Source organism: Siniperca chuatsi, linkage group LG11 (assembly GCF_020085105.1).
Source record: "Siniperca chuatsi isolate FFG_IHB_CAS linkage group LG11, ASM2008510v1, whole genome shotgun sequence".
Lineage (NCBI taxonomy): Eukaryota > Metazoa > Chordata > Actinopteri > Centrarchiformes > Sinipercidae > Siniperca > Siniperca chuatsi.
This window is the reverse complement of record NC_058052.1, coordinates 29,631,733-29,659,232: the sequence shown is the minus strand read 5'-3', so window position 1 is coordinate 29,659,232 and position 27,500 is coordinate 29,631,733. Positions and strand designations below refer to the sequence as shown.

Sequence of the window (27,500 nt, the reverse complement as noted above, 5' to 3'; positions counted from 1 at the left end):
TCTCTGTGTATATGAGTGTGTGTCTCTGTGTGTATGAGTGTGTGTCTCTGTGTGTATGAGTGTGTGTCTCTTTGTGTGTATGAGTGTGTGTCTCTTTGTGTATATGAGTGTGTGTCTCTGTGTGTATATATGAGTGTGTGTCTCTGTGTGTATATATGAGTGTGTGTCTCTGTGTGTATATATGAGTGTGTGTCTCTGTGTGTGTATATGAGTGTGTGTCTCTGTGTGTATATGAGTGTGTGTCTCTGTGTGTGTATATGAGTGTGTGTCTCTGTGTGTATATGAGTGTGTGTCTCTGTGTGTGTATATGAGTGTGTGTCTCTGTGTGTATATGAGTGTGTGTCTCTGTGTGTATGTGAGTGTGTGTCTCTGTGTGTATGTGAGTGTGTGTCTCTGTGTGTATGTGAGTGTGTGTCTCTGTGTGTATGTGAGTGTGTGTCTCTGTGTGTATATGAGTGTGTGTCTCTGTGTGTGTATATGAGTGTGTGTCTCTGTGTGTATATGAGTGTGTGTCTCTGTGTGTATGTGTGTGTGTGTCTCTCTGTGTATATGAGTGTGTGTCTCTGTGTGTATGTGAGTGTGTGTCTCTGTGTGTATGTGTGTGTGTGGTTACTTCTCCATGCAGCTGGTCAGCTGGTTGCTCAGGTCGTTGCTGCTCGAGTTCTGCAGCTGATGGACGATCACGTCAAACTGTCCTCGCAGCTGAAACACAGAGAAGCGAGAGTCAGACTGGATCCATCGACACGTTCGATCTGCCGTGACCGGTGACCGGTGACCGGTGTGACCGGTGACCGGCCCGTGACCGGTGACCGCCGGTGTGACCGGTAAAGAGCGAGCCGTTACCCGGTGCAGCCGGTGCAGCTGCTGCTGCAGAGCTTCAGTCTTCAGCTGCTCCAGCAGCTCGATCTGACCGAGCAGCCACACCTCCCTGCTGCGCAGCGCCTCCTGCTGACGGCTCACACAGCTCTGCAGCTCCGCACGCACCTGACGCAGGTGAGACACAGACAGACAGACACGTGAGACGGGCAGGTGACAGAAAGACAGGCATTTCAGACACAGACAGGTGAGAGGCAGACAGGTAGAGACACGTGAGACAGGCAGAGACACAGGTGAGACAAGCAGGTGAGACACAGAGAGACAGACACGTGAGACAGACAGGTCAGACAGGTAGAGACACAGACAGACAGAGACACAGACAGGTGAGACAGACAGGTGAGACAGGCAGAGACATAGACAGGCAGAGACACAGACAGGTAGAGACACAGACAGGTGAGACACAGACAGGTGAGACAGGTAGAGACACAGACAGGCAGAGACAGGCAGAGACACAGACAGGCAGAGACAGGTAGAGACACAGACAGGCAGAGACACAGACAGGCGAGACAGACAGGTGAGACAGACAGGTGAGACACAGACAGGTGAGACACAGACAGGTGAGACAGACAGAGACACAGACACGTGAGACAGACAGGTGAGACTAATACAACTTCTGTATTTTGAGGGTTTTGCTGTTTTTCTTTGACGTGATAGAAAATCAATAATTTGGGGTTTTGGACATCAGCTGACCAATCAGCACACACCGTGACATCAGAGGCAACGTGGCGTTTGTTCGAAAAATTACAACCAACAATCCCGGTGGGGGACTGACATCACCCCGACCCCCGACCCCCCACCTGAACCCAACTGGAACCTGAAACCTTAAAACCAAGTCTTAACCCTTAAAGCCGCCCGTCCCCGCGGCGTGCGTCCAGGTCCAAGTCCCCGCCGGGATTTAAGAACAGGAAACAGAGTTTACCTGAGGCTGCACAGAAGACGAAGCAGAGTTCACTAGACTACAGAAGAACCCAGTCCAGCAGAGTCCAGCAGAGTCCAGCAGGTGAAGCTGCGCTCAGCGATATGAACTCGTCTCTGCCTCCGCTGTGTTTTATACCGACTCCACCAGCTCCACCTCTGCTCACACACGCACAGGTAACGTGACCTAACCTGTCGGTTAGCTGAGCCTGCGTTACCACGGCGACCGCAGGTGCAGGACCGAACAACGGGAGGATTTAAGGTGTTTCTCAGACCACACACACACACACACACACACACACACACACACAGTCACACACTCACACACACACACACTCTGAGTCAGCAGGACCGTGTGATGACTGATGAATGTCACTGATTCACAGGTCAAGACATGACTGATCACAGGTTATGGAGGAGGAGCCTGATGACTGATAGGAGGAAGAGGAGGGGAGAGGGGCAGGAGCAGGTGGAGGAGGGAGGAAGGGCAGGAAGAGGAGGAGGAAGGGCAGGAGGAGGAGGAGGTGGTGGAGGAGGTGGAGCAGGGGCAGGAGCAGGTGGAGGGGGAGGAGCAGGAGAAGTAGGAGGAAGAGGAGGTGGAGGAGGAGCAGGAAGAGGTGGAGGTGGAGGAGGAGCAGGAAGAGGAGGAGGAGTAGGAGGAAGAGGAGCAGGAGAAGTAGGAGGAAGAGGAGGTGGAGTAGGGGAGGTGGAGGAGGAGGAGCAGGAGGAAGAGGAGGTGGAGGAGGAGCAGTGCTGCTGTTTGTCATTTCCGTCCTTTAGAAATCAGAAGCCAGCGAGGCGGCGTCGTCACGTGTCCTGCTGTGCGTCATCGATCTGTTGCCGACAGGCGTGGCGCTGACGGCTGATTGGACGGCTGATTTGACGGCAGTCCGTCTGCCGCCAGACACAAAGCAGAATAAAATGGCCGCCGCCTGTCGCAGACAGCGGCTGGATCAGATGTTGTGGATCTGTCGTCGTTATTAACTGCCTGGGTCCGATGTGTCGTCAGAGAAAAACTATAAATCATTTCCTCCAGTTTCATCAGCTGTGATGTGTGACAGGTGGACAGGTGGACAGGTGGACAGGTGGCTCTGTAACGTTTGATCTCATCTGCTTATTGAACCTGCAGGTGGTGTTCACCAGGAAACTGTGGGCTTCATATTTATTCTACTTCCTCATTCAGCAAATATCGACTGCGACTGCTGTGCAGGAGGCTCAGAACGTTAGCTCAACGTTAGCTCAACGTTAGCTCAACGTTAGCTGAGTGTTTTAACATCTAGCAACGATTAGCTCAGAAGCGGACAGATAAATCAGCTCGATATATCTGACGATATCAGCTCAGAGATCAACATGTCCGTTAGCGATCAAACAGATCACAGCTTTCCTCAACTGTTCACAGCGGATATAAATGAATAAATACATATATATATATATATATATATATATATATATATATATATATATATATATAAATAAAAAATAAATTCATCTGATTTATATCAACATCAGCCTCAAAAACCCTGCTCAGGCTATAATCCCTGCAGACAGACAGACAGAGGAGGAGGAGGAGGAGGAGGAGGAGGAGGAAGGCCTGACCTCTCTGGTGTTTTCCCTCAGCTGCTGCTCGGCCTTCATCACGCCGCTGATGGCGTCCTCCAGCTGATCCTGGGCCAGCTGGCACTGCTTCATCCCGCTCGCAGAGGCCTCCGCCGACGGCATCCTGGACAGGAAGCAGGAAACAGGAAGCAGGAAACAGGAAGCAGGAAACAGGAAGGACACAGCGTCAAAATAAAACAGGTCAAACGGGATCTGAAGTTAAAACACAGAAAAACTGCTGCAGCTTCACTCGTCAGATTCTACCGACGTTCTGATCGACGATCAATTCAGTTTAACATCGATCCCGTTGGTGATGGAGCGAGCTCGTACCGACAGAACAGACGCAGACTAGAACCTCTGACGTCCGTAAAACATTATTAAAACACCGGATGCAGAGACTGACGTTCAGCTTTCTGCCGCGACGAGCCGTCGTGGTCGGCCGGTTCGGCTTTACGACGGACGCGCCGAGCCGAGTTTTCACGGACTCTTCCCGTCTCGTCTCTGCGCCGTTTGTCTTCCTCCTCTTCGTAATCCTCGCCGTCAGATCTGAACGTCTCCGATCACGGCGGCGGCAGCGCGTCGTGCCGCAGTGATAACCGTCAGCGCTGTGTGGAGTTACATGGACTAAACTAGCTGCGAGGATTCGAGGATTTTTAGTAATCGACTTACTCGAGGAATCGTTTCCGCCCTAGTCTACACCTGTGTCTCTACACCTGTGTCTCTACACCTGTGTCTCTACACCTGTGTCTCTACACCTGTGCGTCTTCACCTGTGCGTCTACACCTGTGTGTCTACACCTGTGTGTCTACACCTGTGTCTACACCTGTGTGTCTACACCTGTGTGTCTACACCTGTGTCTACACCTGTGCGTCTTCACCTGTGCGTCTACACCTGTGTGTCTACACCTGTGTCTACACCTGTGTGTCTACACCTGTATATCTACACCTGTGTGTCTACACCTGTGTGTCTACACCTGTATATCTACACCTGTATATCTACACCTGTGTGTCTACACCTGTATATCTACACCTGTGTGTCTACACCTGTGTGTCTACACCTGTATATCTACACCTGTATATCTACACCTGTATATCTACACCTGTGTGTCTACACCTGTATGTCTACACCTGTGTGTCTACACCTGTATGTCTACACCTGTGTGTCTACACCTGTGCGTCTACACCTGTGCGTCTACACCTGTATATCTACACCTGTGCGTCTACACCTGTGTCTACACCTGTGTGTCTACACCTGTGTAAATAAACCAACAGGAAAGCACTGAGGCTTCAGAGACTGCATGTTGTAGTTTCGGTTTTAATTTATATACGCATCTATTTTCTCTTGTAACGTAGCAGCTTGTTTACCTGTTGGTCTGTTTCTACCTTCCTGTTCATTCTTCTGTGCGTAACACTGAGAGCGACTCACACAGGTGAGTCCTGAGCACACAGGTGAGTCCTGACAGGAGGAGGATTTACTGCAGCTTCTGTGTGTTCAGGTGTTTGTGTTTTCCTGCCCACACTGCGTCTGACTCAGCTGACTGCAGATCAGCGGTTCGCTCGGCGAACAGAGCTGCATTGTGCTCCGATTGGTCAGCAGGATCCACTGGGATTAAACCAGTCACACCACCAAACTATTTTCAGACACAACAATCCTCACAAAAACACGTAAAGCCCTCCACGACCGGGTGGAGCACTGTGACGCAAGACGGAGCGCCTTCAGACTGACGGGGTAAAACTTCTGGAGTTCCTCCAGAGGAGATGATGTAACCGCAGCCTCAGCCAGGTGGCGTCCTCGGCCAGGTGGCGTCCTCGGCCAGGTGGCGTCCTCGGCCAGGTGGCGTCCTCGGCCAGGTGGCGTCCTCGGCCAGGTGGCGTCCTCGGCCAGGTGGCGTCCTCCAGACAAGATACTTTAAGTTCAACACTGAAGAAAACTTATCTTTTATTTTGAAATGTATTCCAGGTGTAGTCACCGATATAAAGCCGATCAAACGTATTGAATACTTGTCGCATGACTGTTGTTTCTTCTCGGTGTTGGAGGGGGTGGGCGTGGCCTCGGGGCGCGGCCGCTTCAGTATCAGCTGTGAACAGTCGGTCAGCTGGCAGCCGATAAGAAACACGCTTCGCTCGCTCGCTGAGGGAAAACAAGCCGTGACCTTTGACCTTCAGACCTCGCTGTTTACGCCGCCTGAAGGAGAGAAAGTTTCCACACCGTGACGCTCCAGAGTCCAGCTTCACGCCAGTTAATGTTTCACCGCCGCCGGGACGCCTGAACACGGGCCGAGCCGACTAATCGATCAACGAATCGATTAAGTGCTGTAAGATTTGTAGTTTGACCGTTTCCTCACACACGTAAGAGCTAAAGTAGAGTCGTGTGTTTACAGGACGTGAGCAGCTCGGCCGACCGGCGTTATCAGGTCCTGACAGCTGACAGATAACCACACGAGAAGCCATGTCAACACTCACTGACCTGATCCAAGATTATTATTATTATTATTAATTTAAAGACCGCTCTTTCAAATCTCACCATTTGATTCAATGATGAAAAATAATTTAAAAATCCTTCTGATGTGGAAGAACATGAAAGAGTCCGATACAGAGTTCCCGTGTGGACCAGACGAGACAAAGCAGCGGCTGTCTGCTCCAAATGTGACTGAAACCATAAATAAATGAGGATCAATCAACAATATCAATAATCCACGATCACGTCCAAACTACTCACCTGCTGTTTTCCACTGTGCCATTTTAATTTTATAATTATAATTAATTTAATGTAACAGTGGAGGAAAGGAGCCAGTCCTCTGACATGATGCACACTAACTGATATAAAGTAGTTAAAGTGTCTGAATCTTGACTCACATTAATCAGATAAGATCATATTTAGTGCTACAAACACCATCAGGGCCAGTGTTCTGCAGAACAGGTACTTTATATATTATTAAAGGAGTATTTGTACACGGTTTGTACTCCTTCCTGAGTACTGGATGCAGTCTTAACGTGTAATGAGGCCTGATAATGAAAGTTTCCTCTCAGCTGTTCGTCAGCAGTCTGCAGCTCGTGAAACCGGCGGCTCAAACGCGAATAAAGTCGGTAAACTGTCTGTTTCCGTACCTCATGTTGATGAGTCAGCGGCGGTAAAACCACCAAGAAGATCCCGAAAACACGCCGCGACCTCGGCTCCGAGCTCAGCCGCTGACAACGAAGTAAACCCGGCTATTGTTCAGCTTCTCTCTCCTGCGGTCGGAGCTCTGAGGAATGAGGAAACGCTTCTCCGACCGTCCGCCATCACCGCCTGTCGGCCCGCACGTACACCGGGGGGGAGGGCCCGTACACCGGGGGGAGGGCCCCGCGAGTCTGGCTTAAACACATCTATCAGCGCCTGACAGAGATGTGACAGAGGCCGGCGTGCAGCTGATAACTCGGTTTCATATTAACCAGAGACAACGTGACAAGCAGCTGTCTCCGGGCAGCTCGCCAAACTCCAAACAAAAACACCGAGGTTTATTTCGGTTCAGGTTCGTCCGACAGGGTGCTCGGCTGGGACAACAACTGCACACCTTATCTGAATCTCAAAGGTCTCCGAATGAACTCTGTTTAGAAATAAACCACCCAGCAGCACTTTATTTTAGTAAAATATCTACTTTCATGGTCGGAGCTCCAGCGTTACTGCAAGGAGACCGAGAGTGTCAGAAGACCCATCTAAAAGACGGCCTGTTGGTACCGCTGACATTGATCGGTGTGTTGTGACTGTGCCGAACTACAGAGGGGCTTCTAGTTATGTGCAAAATAATTACAAAACAAAGTTACACCGAGTGAAACCTTACCGGCGAGCGCGGGACTGTTAAATTGGAGATTTTCTGGAGTGAGTTTGGTTTTAAAACACGAGAACGACTTTCTGGTGAAAATCAATAATAAAGCTTTAACTACTAAGATTAGACATTTTTTTTTAAAGCGCCAAAACACGTTCATATCTTCTTATTATCTTCAGTTTTGTCAACAACTGGAGGTCATGCTTTTTAGCTAAGGTAGCTAGCTCAGTAGTGTTACATCACATTATCGATTTTAGCTATCGGCAGGAATGTTATTGAAGTCTGACGCCGCCAACAGCGCGATAATCTTCCTGAACTAATATCAACAACCCGCTGTTCGCTGAGGAGACAGCTGCTTTGTAGCTGTCAGTTAGCAGCTAGCTTATAAGGATACCAGCTAGCCGGCAGGTCGGCTGAGCTGGCTGAGCTAACTAGCTAACAGTTTCCATGTGAAAAGAGCCGTTTTCTGAGCCGCAGACGGATGAACTCACCGTGTGCCTTTGCTGTGGACTCTCGACTTCGATGTCATAAATACTCCAAGTTACTTCGGTGACACGTTAAACCGAAAACGAGCTCCGTTAAAACCGGTGTTTCGCACCAGCTGGTCCCCAATGTCACGATCACGTCAAGGAAAAAAATAATATACTTGCGGTGGTGGAGAAGTCTCGCGAGATCTGAAAGCAACATCCCGTTCGAGCCAGACAGTGCGAGACTGCCCCCTGCTGGCGACACCGACGGTACTGCAGCCTGGTTCTCATTGTACTACTGCAGTATTTCCATTTTGTGCTACTTTATACATTTACTATTACTACTATAATGTACTTTATATACTCCATTCATCAGACAGACAGACAGGCAGGCAGACAGACAGACAGATAAACAGGAAGACAGACAGACAGACAGACAGGCAGGCAGGCAGGCAGACAGACAGATAAACAGGCAGACAGACAGACAGGCAGGCAGACAGATAAACAGACAGACAGACAGAAGCAGAATTTATAGTTTTCATACATTTTGTAAGAAGGTGGGAACTGGATGGATAAAAGGAAATATGTATCTTTATTATTGATCGTGTATTTGTGGGTAAGTGTCCACCGAACACTTTCCAAGCAAATCTTTGAAACAAAGTTATTAAAGGTGTGCAGAAAAACACATTTGCTCTGTTTTTTAAATAGTGTTAAACAGAAATACTGAATAACGTGCAGTTTTACACGCATTCTCATTAAGTTGTTTTAAAATGAGGTTTGAGATTTATGTGTAAAACCAGGCTGGTTTCAATCCGAGGCATGAAGAGTTCATCACGCGCTCACCGAGAGCACGTCACTCTCGCGACATTTCCAGCTTCCACGTCGCCTCAGCTCGCAGTGACGCCATCACGTTCACTGCGTGCTGCGCAGCGTCAGAGCGGAGGGTTAGCTGTTTGTGATGTAGATTAGCGACCAAACATCGGATTTTTCGTTCTTTCTGTGGAGATTAAACTCCGCCTGTCTGCGGAGAGGACATCCACCGAGCCACCGAGCCGGGACGAACACGGTTAGCACCCAGCTGAACTGCCGCTGCGGGGAAAATGTCTGCGGGCTCCGGGAGCAGAAACACGAACACGGAACCGTGGGGAAGCTTCGATGATAACCTCATCCAGGTGAGCTAACATGCTAACCACACAACTAACATGCTAACTAACCAGCTAACTAACCTCCTAACGAACAGGGGAGCTAACCTATCAGCTAACGTGCTAACCTCCTAACTGGCTAGCTAAGCTGCTAACAGGCTAACTAACTAACCTGTCAGACGTGTTGACTAGCATAGCTAAAATAACCCTCCAAGCTAACCTGGAGATAACAAGCAGGCTAACAGAACCTGAGCTAATCCAACAAGCTAACAGGCTCTCTGAACTGGAGTATTTAAAACTGCTCTGACAGGCAGGTAAACAGCCGTCACACCTGAGTGACGTCATGGTGTTCAGATCTTTACTTCCGTAAACAACAATGTAAATTACTGCGAAGCGAGAAGAGAAGGAAAAACACAGTTCTGGTTTCAGGTTTTGGACTTTTCTAATGTTTGATTTTTGTAAAACTAGTCGAGTTTAGCAGCAGAAGCAAAGACCTGCCGATTAACTCATCGATTGATTGATTGATTGTTGTAACCGTCTGGTGTAAATGACCTCTGACCCCGCGTGCCCCTCCTTGTGTTCAGGGCAGCGGCTCGGCGGTCGTGGACATGGAGAACATGGACGACACGTCGGGCTCCAGCTTCGAGGACATGGGGGAGATGCACCAGAGGATGAAGGAGGAGGAGGAGGTGGCCGCCGAGGCAGCCGCCGCCGAGGACGACAACGGCGAGGACGGAGAGTTTCTGGGCATGAAGGGGTTAAAGGGGCAGCTGGGCCGACAGGTGGCGGACGAGGTGAGTCCGGATCCGAGGTCAGGACGGTTCCAGGTTCCACAGATTTAATGTGTCGGGGGTCCAGGGAGTCTCGGTCCCGGTTCGCCGGACCGCTTTGACTAATAACCTGTGTGATGCGTTCAGGTGTGGCAGGCGGGGAAGCGCCAGGCCTCCAGAGCTTTCAACCTGTACGCCAACATCGACATCCTGAGGCCGTACTTCGACGTGGAGCCGGTGCAGGTCCGCAGCAGGTAGGGCCCGCCACTTCCTGTTTGCTGTCAGCTGTTTCCTGCTCGGTCTGACGCTAACTGCTGCTAACTGTCTCCTCTCAGGCTGATGGAGTCCATGATACCTGTCCGCATGATCAACTTCCCCCAGGTACACACTCCTACCTCCGGTCTCTTCTCAGGGTCCACGTGACCAACAGGTGTGAGCTCCAGACCAGCTTCTGGAAACAGATCCTGGGTCAGTTTGTCAGGTTCAAGGCAGGCTTTTCACAATAAGAGCTGAGACATCTTCATGAAACACCCCTGTGGGGTTCCGGTTCAGGTCCAGGTTCAGGTCCAGCGTCAGGTTCAGGTTTAGCGTCAGGTTCAGGTCCAGCGTCAGGTCCAGGTCCAGCGTCCTTTGACAGTTTGTACTCCCTGTGTGTAGAAGATCGCAGGGGAGCTGTACGGTCCTCTGATGCTGGTCTTCACTCTGGTGGCGATCCTGCTGCACGGCATGAAGACTTCAGGGACCGTCATCGTAAGAACACGCACACACCGATACACCTGAAACACTGAACGTCTGCACTGTAGTCCTTTGATATATGTGTGTGTGTGTGTGTGTGTGTGTGTGTCGCAGAGGGAGGGCACGCTGATGGGAACAGCCATAGGAACATGTTTCGGTTACTGGCTCGGTGTTTCCTCCTTCATCTACTTCCTGGCGTACCTGGTCAACGCTCAGATCACCATGCTGCAGATGCTCTCCCTGCTGGTCAGTGACAGTACTGCAGTTCCCACAATGCTGTGGGGCATGTAAACAGGAAGTATAATGCTGTCTAATTGCGTCACCATTAAAGTGGCTGAATTAGCTGTTAGCGGTTCTGTACCGACTATCGCTGTGTAACTTTGTATAAATAAAGTTTATTATTATTATTATTATTATTATTATTAGCACAGTTTAGACAACACACACGTAGTTCAGTGTTTAAAATCATTAAAATCATTTTTTTTCTGTCCCAACTTTATTGACAAAATGTTTAATACAATGTGAAGATGACACAAAAGAAGGTTTACGTTGTATATTTATCTCAATGTAAACGTTAAGGTGTCCCGGCAGGAATTAAATCATTTAGTTGTTGTAGGATTCAAAGACTCTTTGTGACATCACTTCCTGTCTCCCGTCGCCAGGGTTACGGTCTGTTCGGTCACTGCCTCGTCCTCCTCATCAGCTACAACATCCACTTCCACTTCCTGTTCTACGGCCTCTGGCTGCTGGTCGGAGGACTGTCCACTCTGCGCATGGTGAGGACTACGTTTCCCATCAGCCCCCGGTTCTCCCTCAGCTGCGAGCTAAACCGGCGTGTGTCTCTCCCTCTGTCAGGTAGCGGCTCTGCTGTCCCGTACGGTGGGCCAGACTCCTCGCCTCCTCCTCTGCGGGACTCTGTCTCTCCTCCACATGCTGTTCCTGCTCTACCTTCACTTCGCCTACCACAAGATCGTCGAAGGTCCGAACTTTACTTTATTATAATAATAATATTTAAAATACAGCCGATACTGAGGTCACGTGACTGCTGTTGTGGTTTCAGGGCTGCTGGACTCTCTGGAAGGACCCAACATGGCTCCCATGCAGCGGGTGGCCAGAGACGTGCCTGAACTGACGCTGAACGCCACGGCGAGGAGCCTGGGGGCCCTGCTGAGGAGCCGCTGAGGAGCCTGGGGGCCCCGCTGAGGCCCCGCCTCCCGTCGGCAGCTTCGAGTTCGGCTTTCTCTCCATGTTTGTACATTTTTATTGTCTGTAACATTCAGTTTTCGTTATGTTCAGATGTATTTATAGTTTCTGCACAACTCAAATAAACTTCATGGACTTTCTGGGTTTGTTACACATTTTATGTTTTTAAAGATCGAATCAGATCGTTTACAGGAAGCTGGGACATTTACCTGAGTGTTTCCATGTTTTAATACTTGTACTCCACTGCGTTTCTCTGACAGCTTTAAGCACTGATCACTTTGCAGGTTCAGAAATCTGATCAATAAATAAAATCTGACTTGACAGATTAAATTAACTGGATCTCATAATATTACACTCAGAGGCCTCATTCTGCAGAACAAGTACTTTTACTGTTAGTACTCTAACTACTGTACAGACTGTGGTATTAATACTTTTACAGTACAAGTACCTCAGGACTGTTTTCATCGACTCAAACGTTGAAACGCTTTTATTTTGAAAGGCCGTGTGTGCCCTGTGCGCAGTCTGGCAGGTAGCTTCTGGGTCTGCGCCAATCAGAGAGCAGAGAGTCTGTTTACAGCGGTGTGCCTGCCAGACTCCGCTCAGGGTTAAACTGACTGTTAAGCGTTACGTAGCCTACGGTGGGACGTCACCGCGCAGAGCTTCGCGCGGGAGGAAGACGCGGCTCGGACAGGATGAAGGTGTATTTCTGCGGCAGCATCCGCGGCGGCAGAGATGACGTGCAGGTTTACCGGAGGATCGTCCACAAGCTGCGGAGCTACGGGACCGTGCTGACCGAGCACGTGAGCAGCACCGAGCTCACCGACAGAGGTCAACACCGGACACACGCGCAGTACTACACACACAGTACTACACTCCGGACACACAGAGTACTACACACTACTTCACAGAGTACACTACACACACAGTACTACACGCAGTACACACAGAGTACTACACACACAGTACTACACGCAGTACACACAGAGTACTACACAGAGTACTACACATAGTACACACAGTACACACCGGACACACACTACAGAGTACACACACAGTACTTCACGCAGTACACACAGAGTACTACACAGAGTACTACACATAGTACACACAGTACACACCGGACACACACTACAGAGTACACACACAGTACTACACTCCGGACACACGCGCAGTACTACACACACAGTACTACACGCAGTACACAGAGTACTACACAGAGTACACACAGTACTTCACGCAGTACACACAGAGTACTACACAGAGTACTACACAGAGTACTACACATAGTACACACAGTACACACCGGACACACGCGCAGTACTACACACAGAGTACACAAACTACTACACGCAGTACACACACAGTACTACACACTACTACACAGAGTACTACACACCGGACACACACTACAGAGTACACACACAGTACTACACACGCGCAGTACTACACACCGGACACACAGAGTACACACAGAGTACTACACACTACTTCACAGAGTACACACACTACTACACGCAGTACACACAGAGTACTACACACTACTTCACAGAGTACACACACTACTACACACCGGACACACACAGAGTACACACACTACTACACACCGGACACACACAGAGTACACACAGTACTACACTCAGTACTGTGATGGACTGTTATTTCTACAGACTCGTGGTCACATGGTAATAATGTGACTGAACTACAGTAATAATCAATAATAATATTAACGGGACGTGATCAGGTTTCACATACACAGACTACACACTGTAAACAGGAAGTGAGATGATAGGACTCACCTGTTCTCACCTGGCCGCAGTCAGGGAGAAGGGATCTGTCGGTACTACAGTCTGTATCTGTAGTACTCGGGTCAGGTACTTCAGGTGAACACACTTTAGAGTCCTAAGCTAACAGGAAGTGATCGTACCTGCGCGGCCGGATGTCGGCGCTTTACCTGGTGACTAAACGTCACCGACACCGAATAAAGTTTACAGAGTGTGCTGTGATTGGACAGGAGAGGACGCCGCAGGAGACCGAGCCATTCACGACCGAGACGTGGACTGGCTCCGACAGTCTGACGGTGAGACTCCGATCGCCTTATTGATTATTGGCGGGCGATTGTGCCCTGAGCGGTGTCTGCAGGTGTGTGTGACCTTTGACCTTTGTGTGTTCAGTGATCGTGGCGGAGGTGACGCAGCCGTCTTTGGGCGTCGGCTACGAGCTCGGCCGAGCCGTTGACATGAAGAAGAAAATCTTCTGCCTGTTCAGACCGTCGTCAGGACGCAGTGAGGGCACTTCCTGTTTCCTGTTCTCCTCGATTCCTTGACTTGCGTCTTTTCTCAGTCCGTCCCGCCGAACGCCTGAGGAGCGAGGACGCGTTTCCACCTGCATTTATTGATTATCTTAAAGTACCAAAAGTAAAAGTCTCCCCCCCCCCCGCAGGTCTGTCGGCCATGATCCGAGGAGCTGACGACGGCGAGCTCTTCGTGGTGAGAGATTACAGCGAGGACGAGGTGGAGAACGTTCTGGAGGAGTTCTTCAGCGGACTGAAGAGAACCTGAAGAACCCACATTCAGTTTGTTCGTGTCTTTGACAAGATGCCAATAAAGTTGGAATGCAGAAGAAAATCTGTCTGTGCGGTTTGTTTCTACCTGAACAGGTGAGGCGGTTCGCTTCTACCTGAACAGGTGAGTTCAGCTGCAGTTGAACAACAAAGTCTTTTTCTCACTTCCTGTTTTTAATCCAACTTTAGTATCTGAGATGTTCGAGAACCAAATATCACAAATTCAACCTGAATGTAGACCAGGACCTGACTCTGGACCTGACTCTGGACCTGAATGTAGATCAGGACCTGAATCTGGACCTGACTCTGATCCTGAATGTAGACCAGGACCTGAATCTGGACTTGAATGTAGACCTGGACCTGAACGTAGACCTGGACCTGACTCTGGACCTGAATGTAGACCTGGACCTGGACCTGAATGTAGACCTGACTCTGGACCTGAATGTAGACCTGGACCTGAACCTGAACCTGAATGTAGACCTGACTCTGGACCTGAATGTAGACCTGGACCTGAACCTGAATGTAGACCTGACTCTGGACCTGAATGTAGACCTGGACCTGACTCTGGACCTGAATGTAGACCTGGACCTGGACCTTGTAATGATCTTTGGGAAATTAAACTTCTTCTTCTTGAGTCTAATTCTTGTAGACGCTTGGATCATGTGACTGACTCGGACTCTGATTGGACGAGGACTGATCGACACCCTGCAGGATCGATCGATTATCACGTTCAAAGTCACATTTGGTGTCTGAACTGATTCAATCTGGGCGGCCATCTTGAATATTACTATTATATATTATTTTTTATTTAATTTTGTAAAAATAATTAGATTAAACCTGGACCTGAACCTGAACCTGGACCTGAACCTGAACCTGGACCTGAATATATATACACACATTATTCTGCACAATGAGCACCTTCACTGCTGCTTTAAGTTATTTCTGAAGTAAGAGATGTGATCAGTCAGTTCGGACCTGCAGAGACCAGAAGGAGGAGTCCAGGAGGAGTCCAGGAGGAGGAGACCAGGAGGAGTCCAGAAGGAGGAGACCAGGAGGAGTCCAGGAGGAGGAGACCAGGAGGAGTCCAGAAGGAGGAGACCAGGAGGAGGAGACCAGGAGGAGTCCAGAAGGAGGAGACCAGGAGGAGTCCAGAAGGAGGAGACCAGGAGGAGTCCAGGAGGAGGAGTCCAGGACCGACGTGATGTGATGAAACTCATTTGTTTGTGGTTTTCTAATGTCAACACGCTCCGAAGCCCCCGGGACCCCGGGACCCCCCCACCTGGCTTCGGTTTCAGATCTCGTCACCTTTTCCACTGCTCCACAGCGTGCAGGTCTGCCTGTAAGGGCTTCTGTTCTCAGGTTCTGGTTCAGGTGCAGTCCCCCAGGCGTCCAGCAGGTGGCAGCGCAGCTCAGAGAGAGAATCTCAGACAGAGTTTCAAAATGGCCTCAGAGTCCAGAGAGAAGAAGTTCAGACTGACGACACCTGAACTCACCTGAGCTCGTACAGGTGAGGAGGAACAAAGGTTCACACGGTTCCACACAGAACCTCTGAGGTGCTGCAGGAACGTTGTTGTTCTGTGTTCTCTGGGAGCAAAGAGACAAAGACCGGCTCAAAGCCTGAAGAACCCAGAACCTTAAGGAACCCTGACGGACCCTCGAGGAATTTCACATAACCCCAATGAACCCTACAGAACCCTGAATCAGCCTGTCTGAGAACCAGCAGGGTTCTTGAGGGTTCCTGACAAACCCTTCAGACCCAGGAGAACCCTGAGGAGAACCAGACCTTATAGCTGCTGATGAACCTTACAGAGGGCAGGGTTCCTGATGGTTCCTGACGGTTCCTGACGGATCCTGATGGATCCTGATGGTTCCTGATGGTTCCTGATGGTTCCCGACGGACCCCTCAGGCTTCAGGCCAGGCAGCATGCAGATGATTGACAGGCGGTGTGACATCATCAGGAGGGGGCGGCGCCCTGTGAAAAAGAGCAGCTGCTGAACACAAAGATTAATTATTCATTGATTATAAATAATTCACAGACCAGTTCGATCAATATCAGCTGTTGCCAGGCAACAGGACACACAGGTGATTATCACGTGGTTCATTAGTCTTAATGAAGCTGCGTGTGTGTGTGTGTGTGAGAGAGACGATGACAGCGTTCATCAATATTAATGATGTCATTTAATCAGCAGCTGATCAGTCATGCGCAGTCATTTTCTTTCTCAACAGGAAGTTGGATCCTCCAAATGAAAATGATAAATTGATCGAATTGCTTTGACATTGACTCTTTAAAGCTGATTGATCGTTGAATTAATAATGATTATTTATTTGGATCCTCGTCGATCTTTACAGATTTCACCACCTTTCGTTTGAAATGTTTACGTGAAGGCTGAAATATCTCAGCTGATCGAGTCGTGATGTTTAAACAGATTTAATATCATCAGAGAGAAATAAACACATTTTAAATTAATGATGAGTGAGACCAGCAGAGACCAGCTCCACGTAGCGTTATCCGCTCGCAGCGCTACGTTATGTGCTCAGTGTCGCCGGCTATTCTGGTGGTTAGCTAATATCAATGCTAGCTCGTTGGAGAAGCTAATACTGATGCTAGCCCGTTGCAGAAGCTAATACTGATGCTAGCCCGTTGCAGAAGCTAATACTGATGCTAGCACGTTGCAGAAGCTAATATTGATGCTAGCACGTTGCAGAAGCTAATATCGATGCTAGCACGTTGGAGAAGCTAATACTGATGCTAGCACGTTGGAGAAGCTAATACTGATGCTAACACGTTGCAGAAGCTAATACTGATGCTAGCCCGTTGCAGAAGCTAATATTGATGCTAGCACGTTGCAGAAGCTAATATCAATGCTAGCACGTTGGAGAAGCTAATATTGATGCTAGCACATTGGAGAAGCTAATACTGATGCTAGCACGTTGGAGAAGCTAATACTGATGCTAACACGTTGGAGAAGCTAATACTGATGCTAACACGTTGCAGAAGCTAATACTGATGCTAGCCCGTTGCAGAAGCTAATATTGATGCTAGCACGTTGCAGAAGCTAATATCAATGCTAGCACGTTGGAGAAGCTAATATTGATGCTAGCACATTGGAGAAGCTAATACTGATGCTAGCACGTTGGAGAAGCTAATACTGATGCTAACACGTTGCAGAAGCTAATACTGATGCTAGCCCGTTGCAGAAGCTAATATTGATGCTAGCACGTTGCAGAAGCTAATATCAATGCTAGCACGTTGGAGAAGCTAATATTGATGCTAGCACATTGGAGAAGCTAATACTGATGCTAGCACATTGGAGAAGCTAATACTGATGCTAACACGTTGCAGAAGCTGATTGATGCTAGCACATTGGAGAAGCTAATACTGATGCTAGCCTGTTGCAGAAGCTAATACTGATGCTAGCCTGTTGCAGAAGCTAATACTGATGCTAGCACGTTGCAGAAGCTAATATCGATGCTAGCTCGTTGGAGAAGCTAATACTGATGCTAGCCTGTTGCAGAAGTTAATACTGATGCTAGCACGTTGCAGAAGCTAATATCGATGCTAGCTCGTTGGAGAAGCTAATATTGATGCTAGCCTGTTGCAGAGTTAATATTGATGCTAGCACGTTGGAGAAGCTAATATTGATGCTAGCCTGTTGCAGAAGCTAATATCAATGCTAGCACATTGGAGAAGCTAATACTGATGCTAGCTCGTTGCAGAAGCTAATACTGATGCTAGCCCGTTGGAGAAGCTAATACTGATGCTAGCCCGTTGCAGAAGCTAATACTGATGCTAGCCCGTTGGAGAAGCTAATACTGATGCTAGCCCGTTGCAGAAGCTAATACTGATGCTAGCCCGTTGCAGAAGCTAATACTGATGCTAGCCCGTTGGAGAAGCTAATATCGATGCTAGCCCGTTGGAGAAGCTAATACTGATGCTAGCCCTATGAAACCATGTGCAACAGTAATAATATCCTCTGCGGTGAAACTGAACATAAACCTCTCGTGTTTTTAGTTTTTCATTTAAAAGTAAACATGAAATACAGTATTTTTTAAACTTTAACTTCCTGCTCAGGATTAAAAAGCACGACATCACCAAGAACAACACGCTAATCTTTAGCAGAACATCAGCTGATGGGTACTCTCTTCCCATTGGCTCGCAGGCCTGCAGGTCCCCAGACGTGAGGGCTGCAGGTGGACCCTCCTGCTCAGGTGGGGGACTGGAGCGTATCCCAGCATGCACTGGGACCGGAGACCTTCCAGTGGTGACGTCATTCATCACGTGCCGCTCTCAGATAAATATAAAGATTCAAAACACAAAGACTGAGCTACGTTTAAAATATTTTATTTGTTTTAAAATATACATCGGTTTACAAATTCAGAAAATAAAATCGTTAGTAGAGTTTTAACAGTCTTTTTTTGTAGTTTTTTCATCCTTTTTGTAGTTTTATTTCTGAAGAGGAAGTGAAACAAACAATCAGACCAGGAGAAACCGCTGAGACGATCAGAGGAGCCGCAGACACGAGGAGAGAAAACCGTTCAGGTGAACCCCGAAAGCACCGCGGCTGGGGTCAGAGGTCAATGTCTGAGTGAGTGACAGCACCTGTGGGTGGAGGAGGCGGGGCTACAATCTGCCGAACGTTAGAGTTCAGCTCCGAACATCCACCTGTGAATAAAACAATCGTTCCTCAAACCCTCCTCTGGTTCCACTCCAGTTCTTAGTTTGTTACAAAAGTTCCACATTTCATTTGTCCTCAGGTGAGTCCACGTCCTGAATAAAGGACCCAGCCGTCCCCGGCGGCCATGTTGGAGGTCCGCAGCCCTGTTTGTGTTTCGAGTCTCAGAAGAAGAACATTTCTTTATAGTTACGTCACATGTGACGGTAGTTATCTAGTGGAGTTAGCTGCTAGATAATTAATATTAATGAGCTCTGGGGTCCAAATCAACGCTTTGAATGTAGCTAACGTAGCTAGTAGAAGCTACTGTTAGCTTTGAATATAAATTCAAATGAATTGTTTGCTAATGCTGCGTTCATGTACGATGGTAGAGTTTCTGAGCGCAGGAGCTTAAAAACAACGTGAATTCATTACGTAGCACTGGATCCTTCACAGCTGACTTAAGCTAACGTGAATTATGTGTTGCGTGGAATATTTAGCGCTACATGTTTTGTATTTCAGATATTCGGAAAGATCTGAATTTCCGAGTTGTAATAAAGAGTTAAATGTTGCTGAACGCTGTTCGCAAGTCTGAAACTGGTAAATCCCATCTGACCTGAACGCAGCTGAAGCGTCAGGTGAGCTTCAGGTAAAGGAGGCGGCCGTCTGGTTTTGAAGCGAGAGCAGATTTCAGGACGCGACAGTAAAAATCTACACGATCAGACAGACGGGTGCGATGAGTCGTCCTCCTGGTGCATGCTGGGACACAGCGGAGAAACGATGATGTCACAATAACGTTGACTTCACTTCCTGTCTCGATGTTTAGGGTTAATGAGTTGTGACTAATGGCTAATTAACATTCATAAGATGCTTCATAGATATTAATTACAACCAGTTAATACAAAGTCAATAGTTTCTCTGCAGAGCTCAGGAGCTTTCAACTGTATGACATGGTCTTCATCAGCAGATTGTGATCGTTTTGTCAAACTCAAGACGAAAAGAGAAACAGGGAGGAAGATGAGGAGGAAGAAGAGGAGGAGGAGGAAGAAGAGGAAGAGGAGGAGGATGAGGAAGAAGAGGAGGAGGAGGAGGAGGAGGAGGAAGAGGAGGATGAGGAAGAAGAGGAGGAGGAGGAAGAAGAGGAGGAGGAGGAGGAAGAAGAGAGGAGGAGGAGGAGGAAGAGAGGAGGAGGAGGAGGAAGAGGAGGAAGAGGAGGAGGAGGAGGAGAGAGGAAGAAGAGGAGGAGGATGAGGAAGAAGAGGAGGAGGAGGAGGAGGAGGAGGAGGAGGAAGAGGAGGAGGAGGAGGAGGAGGAAGAGGAGGAGGAGGAAGAGGAGAAGAAGAGGAGGAGGAAGAAGAGGAGGAGGAGGAGGAGGAGGAGGAGGAAGAAGAGGAGGAGGAAGAGGAGGAGGAGGAGGAGGAGGAGGAGGAGGAAGAGGAGGAGGAGGAAGAAGAGGAGGAGGAGGAGGAGGAGGAGGAGGAGGAAGAGGAGGAGGAGGAAGAGGAGGAGGAAGAGGAGGAGGAGGATGAGGAAGAAGAGGAGGAAGAGGAGGAGGAGGAAGAGGAGGATGAGGAAGATGAGGAGGAGGAGGAAGAGGAGGAGGAGGAGGAGGAGGAGGAGGAGGAGGAAGAGGAGGAGGAGGATGAGGAAGAAGAGGAGGATGAGGAAGAAGAGGAGGAGGAGGAGGAAGAAGAGGAGGAGGAGGAAGAGGAGGAGGATGACCTTGGCTGGGACGAGGCGGCTGGTCGACGTCTCCAATTATATTCATGAAGAAGAGTCATTAAAGTTGCACGAGTTCAGATGTAAAGTCTATTTATACCCAGAGTGCATCACTCTACAACACACACACTCTGCAACACACACACACAGAGACACACACACTCTACAATGCACACACACACACTCTGCAACACACACACACACACACAGAAACACACACACACACTCTTTCATTTCCGACTTCCTGCTCTCCTCGTGTCTCCTGAACATCTGATGACTCGTATGAAATATTAAACACTTACATTTCCACCCTGCACACACACACACACACACACACACACACACACACTACACACACACACACACAGACACAGACACACACACACACACACACACACACACACAGTATTAGCGACCCATTTCTGTCGTTAATAAAACGTTAATAATTTAACGGCAGCCGCTCGTTCTGCTAATAATTACAGCCGAGGACGAAAAACCAGTCGGATAAAAGCAGGAGAGGAGGAGGAGGAGGAAGAGCAGGAGGAGGAAGAGGAGCAAGAGGAGGAGGAGGAGGATGAAGAGCAGGAGGAGGAAGAGGAGGAGGAGGAGGATGAAGAGGAGCAAGAGGAGGAGGAGGAGGATGAGGAGGAGGAGCAAGAGGAGGAGGAGGAGGATGAAGAGGAGGAGGAGGAGGAGCAAGAGGAGGAGGAGGAGGAAGAGGAGGAGGAGGAAGAGCAGGAGGAGGAAGAGGAGCAAGAGGAGGAGGAGGAGGATGAAGAGCAGGAGGAGGAAGAGGAGGAGGAGGAGGATGAAGAGGAGCAAGAGGAGGAGGAGGAGGAGGATGAAGAGCAGGAGGAGGAAGAGGAGGAGGAGGAGGATGAAGAGGAGCAAGAGGAGGAGGAGGAGGATGAAGAGCAGGAGGAGGAGGAGGAAGAGGAAGAGGAGCAAGAGGAGGAGGAGGAGGATGAAGAGGAGGAGGAGGAGCAAGAGGAGGAGGAGGAGGAAGAGGAGGAGGAGGAAGAGCAGGAGGATGAAGAGCAGGAGGAAGAGGAGGAGGAGGATGAAGAGCAGGATGAAGAGCAGGACGGTGTGTTTGTGGGGTTTTATGGTTTTAGTTCCGTCAGAAGAAGAAAACAGTTTTTAAATAATTCAGCAGCTCAGAGACGAACAGGCTGTTTCTGTTTCATCCACTCACCTGGTCACAGCCAGAAACAGCCAGTCAGAAACAGAAACAGTCAGTCAGAAACAGTCAGAAACAGTCAGTCAGAAACAGCCAGTCAGAAACAGTCAGTCAGAAACAGAAACAGTCAGTCAGAAACAGTCAGAAACAGTCAGTCAGAAACAGCCAGTCAGAAACAGAAACAGTCAGAAACAGTCAGTCAGAAACAGTCAGTCAGAAACAGTCAGTCAGAAACAGAAACAGTCAGAAACAGAAACAGTCAGAAACAGAAACAGTCAGTCAGAAACAGAAACAGTCAGAAACAGAAACAGTCAGTCAGAAACAGTCAGTCAGAAACAGCCAGTCAGAAACAGAAACAGTCAGAAACAGAAACAGTCAGTCAGAAACAGTCAGAAACAGTCAGTCAGAAACAGAAACAGTCAGTCAGAAACAGTCAGAAACAGTCAGTCAGAAACAGCCAGTCAGAAACAGAAACAGTCAGAAACAGTCAGAAACAGAAACAGTCAGTCAGAAACAGTCAGAAACAGTCAGTCAGAAACAGTCAGAAACAGCCAGTCAGAAACAGCCAGTCAGAAACAGCCAGTCAGAAACAGTCAGAAACAGCCAGCCAGAAACAGCCAGCCAGAAACAGTCAGTCAGAAACAGTCAGTCAGAAACAGTCAAACAGAAACAGCCAGTCAGAAACAGTCAGAAACAGCCAGTCAGAAACAGCCAGTCAGAAACAGAAACAGTCAGTCAGAAACAGTCAGAAACAGTCAGTCAGAAACAGCCAGTCAGAAACAGAAACAGTCAGTCAGAAACAGAAACAGTCAGTCAGAAACAGTCAGAAACAGTCAGTCAGAAACAGCCAGTCAGAAACAGAAACAGTCAGAAACAGTCAGTCAGAAACAGTCAGTCAGAAACAGTCAGTCAGAAACAGTCAGTCAGAAACAGAAACAGTCAGAAACAGAAACAGTCAGAAACAGAAACAGTCAGTCAGAAACAGAAACAGTCAGTCAGAAACAGTCAGTCAGAAACAGCCAGTCAGAAACAGAAACAGTCAGAAACAGAAACAGTCAGTCAGAAACAGTCAGAAACAGTCAGTCAGAAACAGAAACAGTCAGTCAGAAACAGTCAGAAACAGTCAGTCAGAAACAGCCAGTCAGAAACAGAAACAGTCAGAAACAGAAACAGTCAGAAACAGAAACAGTCAGTCAGAAACAGTCAGAAACAGTCAGTCAGAAACAGTCAGAAACAGCCAGTCAGAAACAGCCAGTCAGAAACAGCCAGTCAGAAACAGTCAGAAACAGCCAGCCAGAAACAGCCAGCCAGAAACAGCCAGCCAGAAACAGCCAGCCAGAAACAGCCAGTCAGAAACAGCCAGTCAGAAACAGTCAGAAACAGCCAGTCAGAAACAGCCAGTCAGAAACAGCCAGTCAGAAACAGTCAGTCAGAAACAGCCAGCCAGAAACAGCCAGCCAGAAACAGCCAGTCAGAAACAGCCAGTCAGAAACAGAAACAGTCAAACAGAAACAGTCAGTCAGAAACAGTCAGCCAGAAACAGAAACAGCCAGAAACAGAAACAGCCAGTCAGAAACAGTCAGAAACAGAAACAGTCAGAAACAGAAACAGTCAGAAACAGAAACAGTCAAACAGAAACAGTCAGCCAGAAACAGCCAGTCAGATACAGAAACAGTCAGAAACAGTCAGTCAGCCAGAAACAGTCAGCCAGAAACAGTCAGCCAGAAACAGTCAGCCAGAAACAGTCACAGTCAGAAACAGTCAGTCAGAAACAGAAACAGTCAGTAACGCTGCTATGGTCCTTTTAAAAACTGTTTCTGAAAAATATCAGAAACCAGCTAGCATAAACAATGCTATGTTAGCTGTTAAGAGACAGTTGATGGTATGGTAGCTACAGTTAGCATGTCCAACATTACCTTAAATGTTTGTAGCTAGCTGACGTCATTAGCTGTCAGTAGTTACAAACCGCTAGCATTTCCAAGGTCATCTTAGCTGTTAAGGCTAACTAATGTTATAGCACGTTTAACCTAGCTGAGCTGAGCACGCGTTCTGAAAACTGACGGAAACGGTTAGCGTAGCACGATCCAAAGAGAGAAGTTGTTTATAGGTAACTAGTGTTACATCTTTAGCCTAGCTTAGCACAAAGACTAAAAGCAGGTAGACACTGCTAGCCTGGCGCTATCATTACTTAAATACAGATACATCTGTTTTCCCGGTCACAGCTACAGTTTAATGTTTTTAAAATTTTCTTATTTTGCTGCATTTATTATTTTAAATCTCTTTAACGTTTGGGATCAATAACGTTTTATCTGATCTCTCCTCCGCGCGGCATCCAGCTCATCTGTAGGCACGCTAAGGTGGGGATCGAACCCGTGACCGTCTGTGTCCCATCATGCACTCTGACAGCACCTACATCCCATAATGCGTCTGTGATTGGTGCTCCTGTGCGCCGTCTTTACCTCGTTATAAACCGGATAACGAGCGGTAACGAGATCGTCCATTTGTGATCTCAAAATAACGCGATTAAAGAAATACGTAATGTTTTAAAGACTGATTAATCAATTAACTGATGACCAAAACAGATCAGTTTGGTCTTCAGGCCACGACACACCGATCACAGACTGAATCTTTAATAAAGAGTTCAAACACTTTTCAACACTTTTAAATCAACAGACAGTTCAGTGCTGATCAATACTTGATCGCTTCCTGTGAAAACACGGAGGCTGAAACGCTGCTGAGGACAGAAGACAGAAGACTTCAGAGTCCAGGTTTCAAATCAAATGACTTTCATTACGTCAAACTGTGAAAACCTGCAGTCGATCGATCAGAGGATCGATCAGAGGATCGATCAGTGATCGTTAGTCCTCGGTGAGTCACAATCAGAGAGCTGTGAGGAAGGCAGCGAGCCAACATTCAATCAGCGACGCGTTACAGTTCAAGTACGGAAGCTCGGCGGTGCCAGAAACAGAAACAGGTAAACAATTATTAATTAATTATTAATTTCTAACGAGCCGATCAGTCAGAACCCCACGACACCTGACGTGTCTCACGTCTTTTACACACCTTTATTTCTGTCGCTTCAATGAGACGACGGTTACTTCAGTGACGAATACAACGCATTTCCTGCGGTGACTTCACAATAAAAGCCTCGAATTAGCCGGAACGTCTCACGGCAGTCCCGATAGCAGCGCTCGCTGACGCCGTCACAGCTGGGACGAGGAACCGTTCCGTACGAATCTCGGAGATGCGTTTACACCTTTTTAACATTTCTTGGTTGCATTTACGCTTTTTGATATTTATCGATAACCGATCAGCCAACAGGCCGAGCGTGAACGGCGTCTCTGAGGTTCCGAAGCATCGTTTTGACTTACAGTGCAGTTACTTTCACTTTTTTATCTGCTTGTGTTCCTAGTTAAGGCTGAGTATTGATCCTCAGCCAGTTTCTGGCACTAACAGGCTTCAGTAGAACCGCGAACATGAAAAACCAAACTGACCCAAAATCAACAAAACAAATAAATCAACAACAAATCAAATCCAAACAGAAAACAAGAATCTCTTAATAACGGATTTATACTCCAAAACAAAAAACAACTCCATGGTTACATTCCAGGTGGGAGAAGCTCCGCCCCCGGCCCGCCCCCTGCAGGTACAGTCAGAGTGTTGGGGGGGTGGGGGGTCAGAGGTCAGTCAGGGTCAGAGGTTAAACCTCAGACGGTCCGTGACGCCCCGACAAACCAATCAGGTGACTAAATAATAACACGCCACGACAGGAAATCAATGATTAGTGAAGACGAAAAAATAAAAGTCTGACCTTCAGCAGGCGGCGTCGTACTCGCAACAACAGGGGACAGTGGGGGTGATAGGCACTGAGTGTGTGTGTGTGTGTGTTTATCCAGGTGTGTCTCATCTGTTCTCTTCAAAATAAAAGCTCCCGGTCAGGAAACAAGGCAAAGACGTCCGTAAAGTTGTTCGTTTTAGTTTCTACTCTTTTTTTTTTTTTTTCTGCTCTGACAAACAACCCGACACGACACACACACACACACACACACACACACACACACACACACACACACACATGTGCACACACACATGTGCACACACACACACACACACACACACACAGACCGATATGGTTTCTAATATTGATTCTAAAACTGTTTACTCAGAATTATTCCAATAACTACTGTATTGTAGTTTAATCAGCTGTCCACATACTTTTGACCATGTAATTTGTACTGGTATGTAGACACCCAGTCAAACACTATATGGCCAAAAGTATGTGGACACCAGTTCAGTCACCACCACCAACCAAACTCTGTACAATCTTCTGAGTATTTAAAACACAGTGATGCTGTAAATCTGATCTCCCGACTTTGTGGCTGAAATGTGGAATACCCTTTAATCTTACTTAGGTTTCTGAAAGCAGAACTAGATTTCTTTACACTTTGTAGGCAGAAACCACTACATACAGTAGAGTCTGTGGGCGGGGCTGTCCACATACTTTTGGCCACATCGCATGTTGTATTTTAAAGTGAATTTTGATTAATTTTGAAGAATAAGCAACAAAAATATGACAAATGTTTTCGAATACTCGTTAATGTTAAATACTGTTTACTCGTAATTATTCGTTTGTGTGAAGCTCAACAACACAAACGTGAACAGCTGATTCTCTGAACTAGCTGATCACCGATACTGAAGTCGATCATCAGCTGATCAATATCACAACTGATCGGTCTGACACACACACACACACACACACACAGGTCAGGCGGCGAGCTCGGCAGCATACGGTAGAGTATGGCTATATCCTGGATGGGCGTGACCTCTGTGACAGACAGGTCAGTTGCCATGGAGACAGACAGCAGCGGAGGGAGCACAGTGTGGGCGGCGAGGTGTGCTCAGGCCGTGGAGAGCGTCAGTCCAGCAGCGTGCCTTGCTCCTGGGCTCGGGTCAGGCTGTCTTTGCGGTGCAGGTGGTGCACGCCCATCCTCTTCGGGCTCCTCTGCGGCCGCTGCGGGGCGGCGGCTGCGAGGGCGGCGGCTGCGAGGGCGGGGTCGAAGTCCAGGAGGCGGGGCGAGATGGCGGGTATGTCGTGGGGGAGGACGTCTCTCTCCTCGGCTGAGCTCGCCTCCTCCTCCTCCTCCTCCTCCCCGCTAATTCCTTCCTGCGGCTGTCGGCGGGGCTGGTCGCCACGGTGACCGCGGTGTCCCCACTGCCGCCGTCATCCTCCAGGCTCATCAGCAGCCTCTCGCCCTCCTCCGTGGAGCCGCCGTCGCCGCCGCTGTAGCGCCCCCTCCTGCCGGGCCGCGGCTCGGTATCGGTGTCGGTGTCGAGGCTGGACCCGCGGCTCGGCGTCCAGCTCCGTGCCGACGAGCCCTCCTCGCCGTCCGAGTAAGCCGCTCTGTGGCGGTCGGAGCAGGACGAAGCCCCGCCCCCCGGCGCCGGCCTCCTCCTCTGCAGCTCCTGAGCCGTCTGACTGCTGAACGACGTGCGGTGGACCACAGAGCTGTCGCAGGACGGCGCCATCTTCTCCACAAACATCCGCTGCCAGCTGGCCAGCAGGTCCTCCTCCGAGCTGCCGGAGCTCGCCAGGACGCTGGGAGCCTGGGGGGGAGGGGCATCATTAGTACAACAAACAAGTATCGGGTTTGACTGATATTGATCAGTGATTGTTATTGATCAGTGATTGACTGTAATTACTGACAGCAGACGCAGGTCAGGTGTAAAAACACTTTGAAACCGTAAGAACAAACCTGAACCTCGGTCGTGTTACCTGTGGCGGGCTGCTGAAGGGGCTGGACTGGCTGGACAGCGGCTCGCTGGCGACGTCCCGCTGTGACGGCGGCGTGCGATGGATGACCCCCCCGCCGGAGGAGGAG

The 27,500-nt window shown here is 48.7% G+C and overlaps 4 protein-coding genes across 6 annotated transcripts in view; 2 read left to right on the top strand and 2 right to left on the bottom strand.

Annotated features, from left to right (window-relative positions):
• Positions 1 to 7,840, bottom strand: part of ncoa4 (nuclear receptor coactivator 4) — a 14,591-nt gene extending 6,751 nt beyond the window's left edge. Inside the window, exons 1-4 of one of the 2 annotated variants that reach the window (XM_044213544.1) lie at positions 7,684 to 7,840; positions 3,388 to 3,511; positions 844 to 984; positions 614 to 702 (exon numbers count right to left, since the gene is read on the bottom strand). In XM_044213544.1, coding sequence (XP_044069479.1) covers positions 614 to 702; positions 844 to 984; positions 3,388 to 3,511; positions 7,684 to 7,721 — 392 coding nt within the window. In that variant the 5' untranslated portion in view covers positions 7,722 to 7,840. Of the gene's footprint in view, positions 1 to 613; positions 703 to 843; positions 985 to 3,387; positions 3,512 to 6,494; positions 6,730 to 7,683 lie in introns of those variants that run through there. The other variant, XM_044213546.1, reaches the window with a different exon arrangement.
• A 676-nt stretch (positions 7,841 to 8,516) lies between these two features.
• yipf3 (Yip1 domain family, member 3) lies at positions 8,517 to 11,649 on the top strand. Of its 2 annotated transcripts, XM_044213556.1 has the most exons (9): positions 8,531 to 8,831; positions 9,386 to 9,595; positions 9,719 to 9,825; positions 9,907 to 9,952; positions 10,229 to 10,321; positions 10,421 to 10,552; positions 10,969 to 11,082; positions 11,162 to 11,285; positions 11,367 to 11,649. In XM_044213556.1, the coding sequence occupies exons 1-9, from the start codon at positions 8,760 to 8,762 to the stop codon at positions 11,486 to 11,488; spliced, it is 1,020 nt and encodes a 339-aa protein (XP_044069491.1). In that variant the 5' UTR covers positions 8,531 to 8,759; the 3' UTR covers positions 11,489 to 11,649. The 2 variants fall into 2 exon arrangements, with proteins under 2 accessions (XP_044069490.1, XP_044069491.1); XM_044213555.1 differs by having other exon boundaries at positions 8,517 to 8,831; positions 10,969 to 11,285.
• Positions 11,650 to 12,140: 491 nt separating this feature from the next.
• On the top strand, positions 12,141 to 14,133 carry dnph1 (2'-deoxynucleoside 5'-phosphate N-hydrolase 1). The gene is made up of 4 exons (XM_044213562.1): positions 12,141 to 12,337; positions 13,521 to 13,586; positions 13,681 to 13,791; positions 13,949 to 14,133. Exons 1-4 carry the CDS (start codon positions 12,202 to 12,204, stop codon positions 14,065 to 14,067), a joined length of 432 nt encoding a protein of 143 aa, XP_044069497.1. The 5' UTR covers positions 12,141 to 12,201; the 3' UTR covers positions 14,068 to 14,133.
• Positions 14,134 to 24,204: 10,071 nt separating this feature from the next.
• tjap1 (tight junction associated protein 1 (peripheral)) overlaps positions 24,205 to 27,500 on the bottom strand; it is a 36,971-nt gene continuing 33,675 nt past the window's right edge. Inside the window, 3 exon segments of the mRNA XM_044213533.1 lie at positions 24,205 to 26,770; positions 26,773 to 27,225; positions 27,395 to 27,500. The exon segment at positions 27,395 to 27,500 is cut by the window's right edge and continues 584 nt beyond it. Coding sequence (XP_044069468.1) covers positions 26,537 to 26,770; positions 26,773 to 27,225; positions 27,395 to 27,500 — 793 coding nt within the window. The 3' untranslated portion in view covers positions 24,205 to 26,536.

What these genes read in the sequence shown, in the direction of transcription:
- yipf3 (XM_044213555.1), top strand. Translation starts at nt 8,760, where the DNA reads ATGTCTGCGGGCTCCGGGAGCAGAAACACGAACACGGAACCGTGGGGA. An exon ending in GCCGACAGGTGGCGGACGAG is followed by an intron (nt 9,596 to 9,718) that starts GTGAGTCCGGAT and finishes TGATGCGTTCAG; the next exon opens with GTGTGGCAGGCGGGGAAGCG. An exon ending in CTACCACAAGATCGTCGAAG is followed by an intron (nt 11,286 to 11,366) that starts GTCCGAACTTTA and finishes TTGTGGTTTCAG; the next exon opens with GGCTGCTGGACTCTCTGGAA.
- dnph1 (XM_044213562.1), top strand. Translation starts at nt 12,202, where the DNA reads ATGAAGGTGTATTTCTGCGGCAGCATCCGCGGCGGCAGAGATGACGTG. An exon ending in CTGGCTCCGACAGTCTGACG is followed by an intron (nt 13,587 to 13,680) that starts GTGAGACTCCGA and finishes TTGTGTGTTCAG; the next exon opens with TGATCGTGGCGGAGGTGACG. An exon ending in CAGACCGTCGTCAGGACGCA is followed by an intron (nt 13,792 to 13,948) that starts GTGAGGGCACTT and finishes CCCCCCCCGCAG; the next exon opens with GTCTGTCGGCCATGATCCGA.